This window comes from Pseudorca crassidens, chromosome 20 (assembly GCF_039906515.1).
Source record: "Pseudorca crassidens isolate mPseCra1 chromosome 20, mPseCra1.hap1, whole genome shotgun sequence".
Classification (NCBI taxonomy): Eukaryota; Metazoa; Chordata; class Mammalia; order Artiodactyla; family Delphinidae; genus Pseudorca; species Pseudorca crassidens.
In genome coordinates, this window is record NC_090315.1 from 62724948 (window position 1) to 62740849 (window position 15902).

The 15902-nt window shown below is 60.7% G+C and overlaps 2 protein-coding genes and 1 long non-coding RNA gene across 9 annotated transcripts in view; 1 reads left to right on the forward strand and 2 right to left on the reverse strand.

The window, feature by feature from the left end:
- Positions 1 to 15902, forward strand: part of GAS8 (growth arrest specific 8) — a 37118-nt gene that overhangs the window by 4860 nt on the left and 16356 nt on the right. For 3 of the 5 annotated variants that reach the window (XR_010938897.1, XR_010938898.1, XR_010938899.1), the window contains exons 6-14: positions 1485 to 1682; positions 2427 to 2633; positions 4171 to 4225; positions 4850 to 5055; positions 5518 to 5685; positions 6036 to 6122; positions 7907 to 8116; positions 9693 to 9758; positions 12042 to 12247. Coding sequence is in view for 1 of the 5 variants with exons in the window: in XM_067718171.1 (XP_067574272.1) it covers positions 1485 to 1682; positions 2427 to 2633; positions 4171 to 4225; positions 4850 to 5055; positions 5518 to 5685; positions 6036 to 6122; positions 7907 to 8116; positions 9693 to 9758; positions 12042 to 12191 (1347 nt within the window). In the remaining 4 variants the exon portion in view is untranslated. Of the gene's footprint in view, positions 1 to 1484; positions 1683 to 2426; positions 2634 to 4170; positions 4226 to 4849; positions 5056 to 5517; positions 5686 to 6035; positions 6123 to 7906; positions 8117 to 9692; positions 9759 to 12041; positions 13729 to 15902 lie in introns of those variants that run through there. The other 2 variants (XM_067718171.1, XR_010938900.1) reach the window with 2 other exon arrangements.
- LOC137214422 (uncharacterized) lies at positions 3745 to 5659 on the reverse strand. Its single transcript, XR_010938902.1, has 2 exons — positions 5554 to 5659; positions 3745 to 4902 (listed from the first exon to the last, which is right to left on the reverse strand). It is a non-coding gene; the product is annotated as an uncharacterized lncRNA (long non-coding RNA).
- LOC137214418 (5-hydroxyisourate hydrolase-like) lies at positions 12461 to 15381 on the reverse strand. Of its 3 annotated transcripts, none has more exons than XM_067718193.1 (4): positions 15098 to 15381; positions 14589 to 14770; positions 13198 to 13323; positions 12461 to 12733 (listed from the first exon to the last, which is right to left on the reverse strand). In XM_067718193.1, exons 1-4 carry the CDS (start codon positions 15155 to 15157, stop codon positions 12679 to 12681), a joined length of 423 nt encoding a protein of 140 aa, XP_067574294.1. In that variant the 5' UTR covers positions 15158 to 15381; the 3' UTR covers positions 12461 to 12678. The 3 variants fall into 3 exon arrangements, with proteins under 3 accessions (XP_067574294.1, XP_067574292.1, XP_067574293.1); XM_067718191.1 differs by having other exon boundaries at positions 13188 to 13323; positions 15098 to 15369; XM_067718192.1 differs by having other exon boundaries at positions 13188 to 13323; positions 14589 to 14728; positions 15098 to 15368.

A 15902-nucleotide genomic window follows, 5' to 3' on the forward strand; every position in this document is an offset into this window, starting at 1 on the left:
GTTATATAATTACAATTTCAATTACAAGGCTCCTGAAACCTGTAACGTGTGCAAACTGTGAGAGCATGTGTGGTCTGGGAGCGTCTGACATGCACTCCTGTGAGCGTTAGTGACCCTTACTTACTTTTGATGGTTTTAAGATAAGGAAATGAAAGGTGACTGAAACAGGCATAAGACCTGAAGCTGGAGAGCTGGGCCGAGGCCCTTGAACAGCGGTGGAGAGCCTTTGTGTCACAGGCTGTGTCCGCAGAGGGTGGTGGGTCAGGTTGCGCTTTGGAAAGGTCCCCAGGCTGCCGCGTGAACGGCTTACCCACTGCGCTGCCCCAGCCGTCAGGCTGTTTCTTGGCTCCCCATTTTCTCCTGTCCGGTGGGGACCGAACTGTGACATGGCAGTGGCCAGTCTGCAGAGCAGAGCCTTGCTGTCCGGTGTTCCAGGCGTGGACACCTGGGAAGCTTCCAGGGCCCAGGCAGGGGTGAGAGACTCAGGGCAGCTGTGGCCAGTTCGCTGCATGTTAACCTGTGGGCCCTGGGCTCCAGAGCTGTTTGTTTGCTGATTTTTGAAGAGAAGCTTGAAATCTAGATAGTTATAAGAAATCTAGATATCGAGTGATGGAACGTCCAGCGTGAGCCGGTCAGAGACGGGAGGAGCCTGGCTTAGATCCTTTGTCTGATTGACACAGTAGACCCCACTGTAGACCTCCCTCCTGGGGAGCCCAGCCCCGTCCCGGCCTGGTGGCCCTTTTTTTTTTTTTTTTCCTTTAACCTATTTGCAGATTTGCATTTGGCTCCGGACCAAACCATCTTGACTGTTTCGGGTTTACTGGTTTTGTATACTTTTTGCTTAACGTGTATCTTTAAAGGTGAAAGGTTTTTTACATTGTTTTGTGAACATATTTACATCATTCTCATATCTTTGTGTTGTTGGGCCATATAACCTTCTAACTGATATACTCTAATTTCTCAACCATTCTCCTATTTATTTATTTATTTATTGGCCGTGCTGTGTGGCCTGTGGGATCTTAGTTCCCCGACCAGGGATTGAACCCGGGCCCCGGCAGTGAGAGCGCGAAGTCCTTATCGCGGGACCGCCAGGGAACTCCCAGCCATTCTCCTACTTAAAAGCATCTTAGATCATTTCCTTTTTAATTCTTTTGCTGTTGTAATAATGGTGTAGCTAATATCTTTAAGCGGAAAGCTCCTGTGTTCTTCTGAGAAATTTCTTTAGTGTAAATCCCCAGGAAGGAATAAAAGCATATAATCATTTTATGACTCTTGGCCAAATACAAGAGATTTCTGCTGTTTGCTGAACGTTCCCTGTCCCCGAGCCTTCCCAGCCCCCTACTTTAACTTCTCACTTTTAGCTCTGATTTACTCTGAGGTGAGAGCAGCCCCTCCCTCTTTCTTCCTGGCCTTTCTCCGTGCACCCTCCCCTGGCGGCTGGTGGCCCACCCCGGCCGCCTCACTGGCCCTGTTCTGCCTGCCAGGTGGTGGAACACATTGGCCGCATCCGGGAGGAGCTGGACCGTGAGCGGGTCGAGCGCAACTACTTCCAGCTGGAGCGGGACAGGATCTACACTTTCTGGGAGATCACGCGGAGGCAGCTGGAGGAGAAGAAGGCTGAGCTGAGGAACAAAGACCGGGAGATGGAGGAGGCCGAGGAGAGGCACCAGGTGGAGATCAAGGTGCGTGGGGCTGGCCTGTCCCCATAGGAGCTGCCACATGGGCAGAGGAGCCGGACCGGGGGCCAGGGGCGTTGTCTCGCCTTGCTTTTGGGAGTCACAGCCCTTTGTGTCCTTGACGTGGGGAACTGAGGGTATTTTTTATGTGTGTGCAGGTGGGCATGTGTGTGTAGGTGAGCCTCTGTGTGCAGGTGGCATGTGTATACAGGTGGGCAGGTGTGTGCAGGTGGGCAGGTGTGTGTAGGTGAGCCTGTGCAGGTGAGCAGGTGTGTGCCAGTGGGCATGTGTGTGCACGTGAGCAGGTGTGTGCAGGTGGGCATGTGTGTGCAGGTGAGCACCTGTGTGCAGGTAGGCATGTATGTGTAGGTGGGCAGGTGTGTGCAGGTGGGCATGTGTGTACAGGTGAGCCTCTGTGTGCAGGTGGGCAGGTGTGTGCAGGTGAGCCTCTGTGTGCAGGTGGGCAGGTGTGTGCAGGTGAGCCTGTGCAGGTGTGTGCAGGTGAGCCTGTGCAGGTGGGCATGTGTGTGCAGGTGTGTGCAGGTGAGCCTGTGCAGGTGGGCATGTGTGTGCAGGTGAGCTTGTGTGTACAGGTGAGCCTGTGTGGGTGAGCCTGTGCAGGTGGGCATGTGTGTGCAGGTGAGCATGTGCGTGCAGGTGAGCCTGTGCAGGTGAGGTGTGTGCAGGTGGGCATGTGCATGCAGGTGAGCGGGCAGAGTAGGTGAGCGGTGGTACTTCCCCCGCCTGCAGGTCTATAAGCAGAAGGTGAAGCACTTGCTGTACGAGCATCAGAACAGCTTGATGGAGATGAAGGCGGAGGGCACCGTGGTCATGAAGCTGGCGCAGGAGGAGCGCCGTGCGCAGGAGGGTGCCCTGTGCAGGGACATGCGGGCGCTGCAGGTGGAGCTGAAGGAACAGGAGCTGGCTGGCGAGCTGGTGGTGAAGAACCTGAGGCTGGTAGGTGCTGGCGTGCCGTGAGCACCTCGGGATGCACTCCAACTGGGAATTCATATTTCTGTATATTAAATCCTGCATTTTGGCAATTAAACAACAGTAGCAGCAGCATGCAGCCAAACAAGCCCTGTTTGGGGTCCAGACACAGAATTTTGTCTCAGGCTTGAGCAACAGGTTGGCTTCCCAGGAGGGAAATCCAGCTCAGGGTCCCTCTCCGCATACTGCTGACCTCTGACCCCAGAGACGCACGCGCGGCCCCTGAAGTGAGCAGCCCTCCAGCCCTTCGGCAGCCACAGCAGCTTGTCCCGTGAGCTGTGCTCAAGTGCCTCGCTGACCTTTGAGACTCTTTGGTCGTTTCTGAGGGAGGCGGCGGGGTTCCAGGTGGAGGTTGGAACTCCTTCTTAAGCGCCGGGCGCGGTTCTGATCTCTGGGGACACAGAGGCTGGGGCTGACAAAATGCCTGCCCACGCACGGCTGATGGTCTAGAATGGAGAGGCTGCCCCTGAGACAGAAGACAAAATAAACTGTCAAACCTGTGTCGCAGGTCTGCGGGCATTAGTGCTACAGGAAGGTGCTGGGAACCAGGGTGGTTGCATTTTTCTATGCGTTCTGGGAATTCATTGAGAAGGTGATATCCGGGCAAGGGTGGGGGGGAAGGCAGGGCTGGGGGAGACCAGGCCCTGAGAAGGGCTGGCGATGGACCAGTGCCGCGGCCCCCAGGAGTGAGGAAAGAGGGGTCTGGGGGACAGGACTGAGTCAGGGGCCTCTGGAGGGCGTGGGCAAAGGGAGGACGTGTCCAACTTTGGTTTTCAAAGGTTGTTCCTGGCTGTGGGTTGAAAGACTTTGTCAGTGCACTTGCCTCTGTGTATGTCTGGAGGCGGCCCAGCCTCAACTGAATCTGGAAATAAATCAGTAACACTGCAGACTTTGCCGTGAAGCTTGAGGGAGCTGAAGTCTTGGACGCTTGAGGGCGGTCTGGTCTTTCTGACAGAAGCACAGAGCGAGCTGCCTTCCAACAAGTACAGCGGTGCGGGCTCTCTGCTTACGCGAGGCCTTGGGCGTGGAGTAGGTACACGGTCAGAGTGCCGCTCTGAGTGAAAACACTGCTCTAGAGTCTAATTTAAACTTTTTATTCAGAATTTATAACTGTCTATTAAAATAATTTGTAACGGTGTTCTAAGCCAAAGCAGGTTAGCCGACAGCGGGGAGCCGGCAGCTCTGTGTGGGTCTGGCCCCTGCTGTCCAGCCTCTGGGCAGGGTGGGAAGGGCTGGGCACGGCCAGCGGCCGGGATGTCTGTCAACATTCTCTGCAGCTCCGAGGTGACCTGTGCTGAGGGAAGTCCATTATCAAATGTGGAATTTACCAAACCTTGTTATTCCGGGCTGGGTCCATGAGCTCGGAGGTGGGGGGCCCAGCAGAAGCAGCACAGGTTTACTGAGCCGGGCTTTCCTTGCCAGTGAGGCGAGGGGCCGGGCTGAGGGGCCGGCGTCTGTCCCGTCCCGTCTGACCTCCAGTGACCGGCCACTTCCACCTCTGCAGAAACACACTGAGGAGATCACCAAGATACGCAAGGACTTTGAGCGGCAGGTGCGAGGTCAGCGTCTCCCGCGCTCCGTGTAAGACGGCCCCAGAGCCCCTCCCGTCAGGAAGGGACTGCCCAACAGCGCTTGCTAACCGGGCACATAAACCAGTTAAAACAGCTCAGACGTGCAAAGCGAGGCTGGTGGGCTCTTCAGGATCCCAGAACACCCTATTCCATGAGAGGTGGGAGGCTGTGAGGACCACCCAGTACCCGCCCACACCCTCAGGCACGAAGCGGCACCTAGAAGCAGGCGGTAGTTATCCAGCCTCGTGGGCAGCGTCCAGGTCTCCCGGCCTGCGGAGGCTCCAGCCTCGGAAGTCTGTTTGGTTTACTGATAGAGCCCGTAGTCTGGCTGGCTGGCCGTGGTTAGAGCCCATTGGGACTGGGTGACACTCGGCTGTTGGGATCCCTGAGGCAGGGATTGATTAGCAATGCCTGTGACGGGCAAGGAGGGCAGGCTGGTGTGTGCGCTGGTGCCACAGAGCAGGAGCAACTCCCCGCCCCGTCCTGCTGTCCGCTTGTTGGTGAGGCCTTCGTCCTGGTGGGTGTTCTTGGCCCTGGGCACAGCTGCCATCTCTTCTCGTAGCCACAGGGCCAGCATTCTGCTCAGCTGCTGTGTGTGCTGCTGCCTTTCAGAAATCGAGGCCAAGTACGATAAGAAGGTCAGGATGCTTAGGGATGAGCTTGACCTGCGCAGGAAGACAGAGATCCACGAGGTGGAGGAGAGGAAGAACGGCCAGATCAGCATGCTTATGCAGCGCCACGAGGAGGCCTTCACGGACATCAGGAACTATTACAGCGAAATCACCCTCAACAACCTGGCTCTCATCAACTCCCTCAAGGTGCTGCTGGAGTGCCCAGCCCCCTTGGGCCGACACTCCTGCTTGTAGAAGCATTTGACCCTGCCCTTCAGCTGCCCTTGATCGAAGCTCACAAGTTGTGTTGCCTGCTACAGCCGTGGCTGCGGTCCGGCTGTTGCCCTAACCCTCATGTGGCAGGGAAGTGATACACCTGTATGCACTGGGCTATGTCAAAGGTCAGGTGGAAGCACAGGGGCGTCATCGTCACCCAAGTGCTGGCAGCCGTGGAGGATGTCCTCTGGGGGTCATGAGCAAAGTGTAATCTCTCAATTTGCACGGAGGCTGAAGTACTAGAAAATTCAGAGTAAGTTAAAACTGTGAAAAAAATACTGTGTGTTTACACAGAAAACAGATGTAGGTCCTCACGGTGCTGGCAGGACCATTCTCTGCGGGCAGGGGAGCCCCTGGTCCTGCCTGCCGACCCCCCACCCCTCGCGCCCACAGGAGCAGATGGAGGCCATGCGGAAGAAAGAGAGGCACCTGGAGAAGGAGATGATGGAGGTGTCCACGCAGAACAGGCTCCTGGCAGACCCCCTGCAGAAGGCTCGGGACGAGATGAGCGAGATGCAGAAGCAGCTCGGGGGCTACAAGAGGGACAAGCAGATCCTGCTGGTGGGTTTCTGCCTGATTCCTGGCCCTCCCTGGCACCTCCTCCTGGGTGTGGAAGGGCAGGAAGGGCAGGGAGGCGTCTCCTGAGGACCAGAGCGGAGCCTGGCCCTCGGGGCAGGAAGGGCAGGGGCGCTAAGCCCCTCCTTCCTGGGCCTGGTGGCCCTGGGGCACGTGAGGCTGGCACCTGTTCTGGGAGATGGGTGGCCCCGGCGGGCTGCCCCGGTGGCTCAGCCCCTCAGGCCTGGGAGCTGGTTCCCTCTGACGCTCACCTGGCCTGGCTGTTGCTCGGGAGCTGCATTGTGTGGGTGCCTGAGTCGGGAGTGCTCTCTCCTCCATCCCCATTTTCTCTCCAGTGCACGAAAGCCCGTCTGAAAGTCACCGAGGAGGAGCTGAAGAGCCTGCAGTGGGAGCACGAGGTTCTGGAGCAGCGCTTCATCCAGGCAAGCTCCCGGGACGCCTGGGTGCCGGGCTGGGCGCCCGGCTCTGGCAGCTGGAGGTCCCGTGGCCCTCCTCGTTCTGCGCGGCTCTCGGTGGGCGGCCAGCCCGGGTCTCAGAGGGCGGTCAGTGGTAGGGAGTGGGTGGTGCCCACGGCTGTCCCCTGGGGCTCTCCTCTGAAGCGTGGAGGTGGCCTGGCCCCTTGAAGGAAGGACTTTCTTCATCTGTGTGTGTGTTTCTAAGTCCGAAATCTTTATGTGTGCGTTGTAAGCAAGCCTGTGGGTGCAAACATGAGGGCCTTGGGGCCGTGCGCTGGTCCTCACAAGTGGTCAGAGCTTCCTGACTCTCCTCCCACACTCTTGTGTGTCCCGGCGTAGGGACACCGCTTCCCAGAAGTGAGGGCGTCTGGAGCGCCCATGTTCTCGTCTCAGCCTGTGTGCCGTCTCTCCGATCGGGTCACATTTGAAATCTCTGTTTCAGTCCTTTGCTGTTACAAGCATCCTTTTAAGTTAGTCTTTGTGCAACTGTGTATCCCTTTCAGGGAAGTCGATTCCTAGCAGGGGAACTGCTGGGCGAGAAGGTTCACGTTCAGGGTGCAGATAGCCTGCCGGGAGGGATGTTCAGAGTTGTGGCCCCACCCACAGTGCCCAAGGGGCCACTTCCGCCGGCACCAGGTCTTCGCTGATGTGAGTGGGTGGCAGGCAGGTGTCTCACTGCACGTGCTTTTCTGCAGAGATGGCCCTCCCTGCCTGCAGGTCCCGGGGTCTGGCCCCGGGCCTGGCCGAGGGCAGAGCCGCCCCCTCTGTGTGAGCCGTTAGCACAGCTACGGCCGCAGACTGACAGTGGAAAGGACATCCCGTAAGCGGTCAGAGCAAGAGTCATCCTCAAGGAGCCTCCGAGGGTCCCGGAGGCTGAGGGCAGCTGAGGGGAGGGTCCGTAGGCAACCAGGGAGACGCGGCTCCCCGCTGCAAGGTGGCGTGAGTGGGGAGGGGACTCTACCACCTTCTCTTCTGTCTGCATGTCGTCTGCGGCAGGGGAGGCAGGCAGCGCCCCTACGAAACCAGACTCGTCACGTTTTAAAGAGCAGAGGACGGGGACTGGATCGAAGCACATCTTGAGAATACGATCCTGTAGTTAGAAAGACACGGTCCTACAGGGTTTCAGCACAGCCCTCTCCTCTTCCTAGCAGTGATGTGTTTTTACGGCAGTGCAGAGCATTCTGGAAGGAGTCCCAGCAAATGCTCAGATGGTGGCCTCTGGGAAGTGGGGTTGAGGAGCGTTTACTTTTCCCTTTTTACACCCCTGCTCAGTCTTGATTGTTTAATGGTGCACAGTTAAAAGTTAAAGGAGATGAAAAGGACACTGTCCTTGGTGGACAGGTGGGTGGCTCCAGTGCTCGCTCTAGACCTGTGTTCCAGGGTCTGGGGCTGGCAGAGGGAGTGGACCTCCAAGGGGCCCCCACCCCAACACTGCTGGGTCTGAGGCCCTGGACCTCACGGGGAGGATCAGGTCCCGAGCCTGCTGCCCAGACCCAGGGCAGGGGGTCTGTGCAGCTCGTACTAGGGTCCCTGTGGCTTGCTGAGACACCTTCCCAGAGGTGGTTCCTCCTGCCGCCCATGATGTGGACAGCCGCACACCTCTAATTCGGTCACAGAGTGGGGTTCAGGCAGCGTAGAAGATTCAGACCCACCTGCCCGTGGCCGGGCGCTGGTGAAGGTGCTGTGCCGTGGCCTCGGGGCAGAGCCGGGAGGGCCTTCTTGCCAGTGAGAAGCCCGGGCCCATCCCGCAGGTGCAGCAGGAGCGGGACGGGCTGTACCGGAAGTTCACCGCAGCCATCCTGGAGGTGCAGCAGAAGGTGGGCCTCAAGAACCTCGTCTTGGAGCGCAAGGTACAGGCCCTGGCCACCGCGGTGGAGAAGAAGGAGGTGCAGTTCAACGAGGTGCTGGCGGCCTCCAACCTGGACCCTGCGGCCCTGACCCTCGTGTCCCGCAAGCTGGAGGTCGGTCCCAGGGGCCCCGGGGAGGGGCTTCCGGCGGCCTGGGCTCCGGTCGGGGCTCCTGTCTTGTGCTCCAGCCTCCGTCCCTCAGTGGAGAGTCTCAGTTCACCTCGGGGAGGGGCTGTTGTGGTTTGCTGGCCCGAGCGCCCAGGCCTGTGTGAGCCATCGGGCTCCCCAGGTTCCCGGGCTCTGCCCTGGTGTCTCTGAGGCCTTCCCCGGCCCCTCCTTCGCCTCCCGGCACCTTCGAGCCCGAGTCCACTGCCCACTCCAGCTTAGCCTCTCAGCCAAGGCCACGGCCGCCGTCCGCCTGGGACACTGAGATGTGCTGGCTGAGGCCGTGGCAGGGGGAATGCAGGGCCGTGGGTGGCCTTTGTGACGGCTGCTGGGAAGGCTTCCCAGAGGGAGTCACATCTGAACGGAGGCTGGAGCGTCTGTTCACTCGAGAGTCTGCAGTCGTGTGTGGCTTTCCTCTGGGCTGGGACTGTCCTGGGCATGGGGCACAGCAGTAAAAAGACAGACGAGGCCTTGGTGCCCACAAGCCAGCAGGGTGAGCTGAGGACTCAGGACGGCAGTTGCCACTGCCGCTGGCTCAGCAGGCAGAAGCCCTGATGCCCCTGGCGGTGACCTTACCTGGAACTGGCCTTGTCCCTCTGCTCCCTGACCTGGGTGGGACGTGCCACAGAAGAGAACGGGTGATGACGGACAAGGGGTCTTTGGTGCTGCTAGGGAAGCGTGGCCTGGCTCTGGGATCCTGGCCAGTTGGGTGACCTGTAGCGGCCAGGCCTGAGGTGGCCCCAGGTATGGTTTCCTTGGGGGTCTAGGAGACGGACACAGACCACAGCTGGCCTCCGTGACTCCACGGAAGGTCCTTCCATGCTGGAGGGCCCTGTCTGCCCCTACTCTTCATTCACACAGAGGTTACAGGCCTCAGATGGCAACAGGAGGGCAGGAGAGGGTGGGCAGGGCTGACAGGATGACTCATCACCAGTGGAGGAGGGGGCTGGGGTCCGAGGTGATGTCATGCCCAAGGTTCTGGCTGAGACCAGGTGTTTGCTCACAGGGGAGCGATGGCCCTGGCTCAGTGGGTGGCAGTGCCTGGAGGACCCAAGTTACCCAGGCTCGGCTCTCGGGGCTGGGGTAGTGCAGCCTCATGGTGGGGCCTCGTCTGGGCTGGCATCACCATGTCCTGAGTCTGGGGGCTCGTCTCTGTTCTTGTCCCTCTTGTGTGTGGATCACAAAGGGGAGGAGGGCTTTCCTGCTCTCCTCTTGGGAAGGACAGCCGGTCTTGCAGCTGGGCCAGCGACCCAGTGCTGCCAGCGACCAGGGTGAGGGGATAAAAACTCGGCCGTCCATGGCAGTCACCATGGCTGTGCCTGGGGGCCAGGGCAGGGCAGGTGGGGAATCGAGGGGGTTTTCCCTGGGATGGCGTTGGCAGCCGGGGTGGCCCCAGAAGCAGGCCAGGCTGCCCCTTCTCACCCTCTGGGCAGCTTCCTTACGGGGACGCAGATCTGTCTCCATTGGAGACCTTTCCACACCAGCCGCTCCCCGTGTGGACGTCCTGACACCTTCCTTTCCTCAGGACGTTCTGGAATCGAAGAACAGCACCATCAAGGACTTGCAGTACGAGCTGGCCCGGGTCTGCAAGGTGCGAGGAGACCCCCACCCCTCCCCCATGTTCTGCCAGCTGCCCGGGGCTCCACACCCCTCCCTCAGGCCCCTTCCTCACCCAGGACCCCACCTGATCTTTACCTTTGGGTGCTGACACAGTCTGAGGCCGTCTGCGCCTGCTCAGGGTCACTTGGCCTGCAGGTGGCCTGGAGTACATCCGCATGGCTCCGACGCTGTCCTGGTGTCCCTGATGGGGCCTGCCCAGTGCATGCGTGGCGTCCTGTCCAGCAGGCTGTCCCTGTGTCCCTGTCCGGCCCTTGCTCTGGTGCCACGGCGCTACCCTGGCCTCTGGGGCGGTTTGGGGCGGGGGGGGTCTCTGCTCCCTCAGAGTCACATCCACGTCTTCCAAGGCCTTTCTGAGTCTGGTGAAAGCCACACAGAGGCCTCCTGCAGCTGGGGAGTGCAGTGCCCTGACCCTGGTGCCGTCTGTGCCTGCACCCAGCGTCCCCAGCTCTGTGGCTGAGCCCGCAGCTCTGTCAGTGCTTGGCCCGTGGGGACGCAGACACAGTGCTGCCTGCAGACGCGCTTCCCGAGGGCGAGCACCCCGCGCGCGTGACTCAGATGTGAGCCCTGGGCTGTGGAGCCCCAGCGTGAAGGCAGTGCCCGTCATGGGCACTGGGCTCCATGGTGACCAAGTCCCCTGGGCCTTCCCTGCCCACAGGGCCCTCCCCAGGTGCTCTGGGAACCCCTGATACTTATATGCATTCTTGGGGGAATTTCCGTAACCCACATCTGACTGCGGGGAGGGCTGAACCCCAGAGGTGGGTGAGGGCCAGGGCCCAGCCCCTGAGTCGTGCTGGAGCCCGGCCCTGGCTCACCCTTTGCTCTCAGCTCCCAGTACCTTGTCTTGCCGATGCCGGGGACAAGGAGCCCCTTTGAGCTTTTGCTCTGCGTCCGGCCAGGCTCTGAGCACGTAGCATGCATCAGCTCTTCAAACGCTTGCAACCGTCTGGCGAAATGTGCCCTTTTAAAAACATCTGCTTTTAAAGGATGGGGGCACAGAAACCCTGTCTGTGTTGGCCCTGCCAGCGCTGTTGCCCAGATTTCGGCATTTCTGGGATGGGGGAAGGGAATAGATGCCAGTAGACAAGGCAGGGGGGTCATCCCTGAGAAGGCGGGGATGCTGAGCCTGAGTGAGAAATGCTTGCAAGGGACTAGGAACTGAAACCACAGTCCTGCTCTGAGCGCACACCCTCTTCAGTCTCCCCAGCCGTGAAACAGGGATGGTGGGGGCATCTTCCATTGTGGGTTACCCGAGGTCCCGCACAGGAAGTGGTTGGGTAGCGCCCGACAAAAGTCCTCAGACTCGGGCCAGAGTTGTTCTCGACAGAAGGAAAGCCTCTGGTTGTCTTCCAGCTGAGCCAGGAGGTGTCTGTGCATGGCCATCACCACCGGCTCATCTGGACCCACTCTTGTGCGGAGGTGGAAACTCAGCTACATAAGACCCCTGGGCAAGTCACTTGGCTTAAAAGGATGGCCCCTTCCGTGGGGCCTTTGATTGGTTTGGTCTTGAGGACTCCAAACACTGGGGTTTGTCCTCCTTATAATAATCATAATCATACTCCTGGTGCATTATGTCTTCCCAAAAGCTTTAAATGCATGTTTGCAGCCACTAACCACCAAGCAAATGATCTCCTTAAGACTGGAATATTGGAAAAGACGTGGGGAATGACGGACTTAAAAAATGTGAACCCAAAGTCTTGACCTGTGAATCCCAGAGATTCGGGAAAACAAAAACAAAAACCCAAACAGAATCAGCAAAAGCTGTGAGCGGCACTAATGCCTTAAAATTTTGATATCTCTCAGGCTAAGAGTTTGATCAAAAGGGGGGACTGTTAAAAAGAAACAACAGGTCCTAAACGGAGTCACTTATGTGAACCCTACCAAGACTTAATACCTGATTGAAGTTTTAGCCTCTCCCTAGAGTGGAAATTTAAACCCATCAGCAGTGGGAGGTGATCTGCCTAAGACCCCCTGCCTCCCCTAAGGGAAGGTGCCCACCCTTTTAACTTCCTTGTCCCACCCTCCCGTGCCCATGAAAGCCTCCATTTTGTATAGCTCCTCGGAGCACCCTTCCGCTTACTAGATTGGATGCTGCCATGAGTAAAGCCAATTAGATTCTCAAATTTAAATAAGCGTGTGAGGGTCTGGGTCTGGTGTAGTGAGCACCTGGTAAAGGCTAGCTCTCCAAGGGGCTGGGTGGGCCTGAGCGAGGGTCAGCCCCGGCTACCCCTCCCCTGAGGCCTCTGTGTCCCCACAGGCCCACAATGACTTGCTGCGTACCTATGAGGCGAAGCTCCTGGCCTTTGGGGTCCCCCTGGACAACGTAGGCTTCAAGCCCCTGGAGACGGCCGTGATCGGGCAGACGCTGGGCCAGGGCCCTGCAGGACTCGTGGGCACCCCAACGTAGCCCCTGCCCGGGGCCACTGCCCGGATGACACCCACCTCACGCACCGAGGACGGCAGGTATTCGTTTTGTAGATGTGCGTCGTCAGCAAATGAAGGTTTTCACAAGTGCTGCGTGTCCTGTTGCGTGGCTGTGTGGAGAGGCGCCCCCAGGGCGCACGATGCCGTCCGGCCCCTTCCCCGAGCCCACCAGCTCTGTGCGCACACCCGCCCCCATCCCACCTGGGGCTGGGCAGCTCCAGCCGAGCGTGCCTAGTGACCGCAGCCGCCTCGCAGATGCCAGCAGCAACTTTATTGAAGCCCGAGTGACAGCTGCCACTGGGGAATCGGGGCCAGAACGTCCCCGGGAAGTGTGACCCTGGTGCCCGTGAGCAACAAGCCTGCCCTGCTGGTCGGGGGCGGCTCAGCCTGCCGTGGTGACGGGTCCGGGCTCGCAGGCCGGCTGCCGGTCAGCCGCTAGCTCCCTCGGTACGTGGTATAAGACCACGGGCTCAGCAGCAGCGGCACGTGGAACTTGTGGGTCTCGTTTGTGATGGTGAAAACGACCTGCGGGCAGAGGGGACACCGGGGGAGCCAGGGGCCAGCATGGAGCGCACTCAGCCTGGCCTCAGTGCTGCCATGGACTCAGCAGCCCAGACGGCTGACCTGGGGATGCAGTTGGGGGGCAGGAGCCCCAGGGCCAGCTGGGGGGTGGTGGGTGTGGCTGGGTCCTCCCCAGAGAAAGCACTCGATCTGAGGGGCCCTGGGCCTGCAGGTTCCCAAGGGGTCCCGCCCGAACAGGTCAACTGAAGAGGGACAGTGAGCTGGACGGGGCTTGGGTGAACCTCTGTCCGCAGGGGCTGAGTCAGCCTGACCCCGGAGCAGGTCAGGGACGGGTGTGACGTGGTCAAGCCCGGCACCCCTTTCTTCTGGGAGCCCAAAGCAGGTGCGAGGTAGTGGAGGCGCAGGGCCGGCCTGCGGGTCACGGTGAGTCATGGGCCTCCACCCGCCTGGCCCTCACCTCCACGTACGGGTAGAAGCTCTCCTGGCCCCTCTCCTGCCAGTAGCCCTCAGTGTCGAAGGACAGCTTGTAGGTGCCCGCCTTCATCTGGCCTGGCAGCAGGAGCCCAGGGCAGCGGCCGTCAGGGTCCGTGTAGCTGGGGGGAGAAAGGGGGGGTCCCTGCAGAGGGGGCTGAGGAGCTCCCGGCCTGGGTCCCCCGGGGCTGCGTGCCCACCGGCCTCCGATGTCCCCGCAGCCTGACTGGGACTCGGGTGAGCGGGCCTGGGCGGCTATGGAGCAGGACAGCCTCCAGGACCTGGGGCTCTGGAGCAGCCCAGGGACGCTGCGCACTGTTTGAGAAATCACAGAGAAGCAGAAGGGAGAAAGCTCCCACAATCTACCCCGTGAGCAATAATCGCTTTATATCTGGCATGTATACCTTTCAGATTTTCTCTATGTGTAAATATGCTCATTTGCAAACTTTAAGAACGGGTTGTACTAGTCACACTGTTTTATAACGTGTACTTTTTGTTTAATATACTGCGTGTGGCTTTCTGGTTCAGTGACTGTACCCAAATCGCCATCCGCGTGGTGGCCTGTTTCCAGCGGCACCAGTGGAGGCCCTGAGGGCCTCTGCTCCCTCGGAGCCCCCGGCACCTGCAGCCGTGCTCGCAAGCATCTGCGCTGTGATCAGAAAGGGTGGCATTTACCAGCGCAGTTTAGGGGGTGTGGTTGGGAGTGGATCTGTACGCCCCCCGCCCTGGACTCCATGTGTTCCTCCAAGCGCAGATGGGGCCTGGACCCCCGGCTTTTCTGAAGGCTCCATACCCTCAGGCCTGGAACCTTTGGGGTCCAGCCAACCAGCCCACACCAGCGGGAGGGTCGGGGGAAACTGCTCACAGCTGACCCATGACACCTGCCAGTCTGGGCTGGGCGTCCCCCAGCAGAGCCTGGGCCTGGGGCAGGGGTAGCGCTGCCAGGCAGCGGACACCTCCTGCTGCCCCAGCCGTCCCCCCTCGCCCCCCAGTCTAGGAAAGGGGTGCCTGTGGTGTCTGCACACAGGGTGCAGTGAGAATATAGAGAACGTCCAGTGCCCGCCTGCTGCCCCGCACAGGCCACCCGTCAGTCAGTGACAACCAGGCCCTTCAGGTCCCACCTCAGGCCTCGGCCGGCCCAGCCTGCAGGAAGAGACACACCCCTCTTCCCCCTGCAGCGGGCACTTGGGCTGTGAGCTGTCCCAGCACGTTCTGTGGCCCTGACCAGGACTACGCAGCCTGTTGAAAGCGCGGCCCCGAGAGTCTGCAGGGGGACCGTCCGGCTGTGGCGAGCCCTGCTCCCTGCCCTCCAGGCCCGCACCCCTTGCCCTGGCGTGGGGCGGGGAGGTGATCTGGACTCAAATCCTGCCCCAGACCGCCCTCCTACCTTTTCCTCAGCTCGGTCCACTGCTGGCCATGGTCCTCGAGCCTGGACAGACGGAGGCAGAGGCCCTCAGCCGGAAGCCCTGAGGCAGTGTCCAGTACGTGGGTGGTCAGCGGGCTGCTGCCCGGCTCCATACCTCTGCCCTGGGCCACGAGAGGGACAGGGAAGCTGCCTTGTGTCCACACCTGCAGCGGAGTCGGTGTCAACAGCCCCGGGGGACAAAGTCCCAAACTGCCCCTGGGCCCTGGGTGAGGAGCTGCGGGTGGAATTGCCGAGCAGCCCGCGCAGGCTGCGGTGACACACTGCCATGCAGGTCGCTGACCTGTCCCCCTCCTCCCCCAGCAGCCCCCTCCCCCCAGCACTGACGGGGTCTCCACACCCAGGGCCCTCTCCCTCAGTCATTGCCGGCTGTGGGTGGCCACACGGGGTTCTTCTCCCGGAACTCAGCTCTGTCCCCTTAGCCCCAGGTGGAGGAGAGTTCAGGGGCTCCGAGTTCGGGCCTGTCCCCCTACCTCCGGGGAGCCCAGGTGTCGCTGGAGTGTCCGCAGCCGCAGGGCGACCCCGGAGCTCATGCCGGGCCGGACTGGGGTTGGCGAGGTGGCGACACCACGCTGCCACCACCCCCAGAACCTCCCCGGGCCCCTCCCTGGCCCCGGGGGCCACGTGTCTGACCAAACTCGGGGCGGAACCACAGGGAGGGGTGAGGCCGGTCTGGTTCGCAGCGGCTTCACCTCGGTGCCCACCTGGAGGGGCCCAGGGGGCTTCACGGGGGGGGGGGGAGCGGAGGGGTAGGCGATCGGGGTGCACAACCTTTGGGACCGTGGAGGCTCCTCCCGGCCCAGAAGTGGAGCGGCCCTGGGGGGCGGGGCGGGGCGGGGCGGGGGCGGGGCTCGGGGGACGTTGGGGTTGAGTGCTGGGCGGGACCGGATGGGGAGGGGCGCGGGGAGGGGGTGGGGCTCTGGCGGGGCGGGTAGGTCCAGCCAAGGTCCACTTCGGCCGCTGGGCGACGCAGGGCGAGCCTGACGACCCCCGGGAGCCCCTGAACCGGTGTAGCTTGTTTTCTTCCCTGGGAAGGTCGGAATTTGATGGTAGCCCCGACAGGCCACGTGGTGGTGCCTCAGGCGGGACGGATGGCCCGTGTGGTCGCACTGCCCGCCCCTCCTCCTACCCGCTCTGGCCCTCGACCCCCAAGGAGCAGGGGCCCGGCACACTGACAGGGTAGGGTCTGGGCTATGCAGAAGTGAGGAAACAAGAGACAAGGCTGAGCCGACGGGCACGAGTCCATCATTGTTTCGCAATAGTCCACGATGTACACAC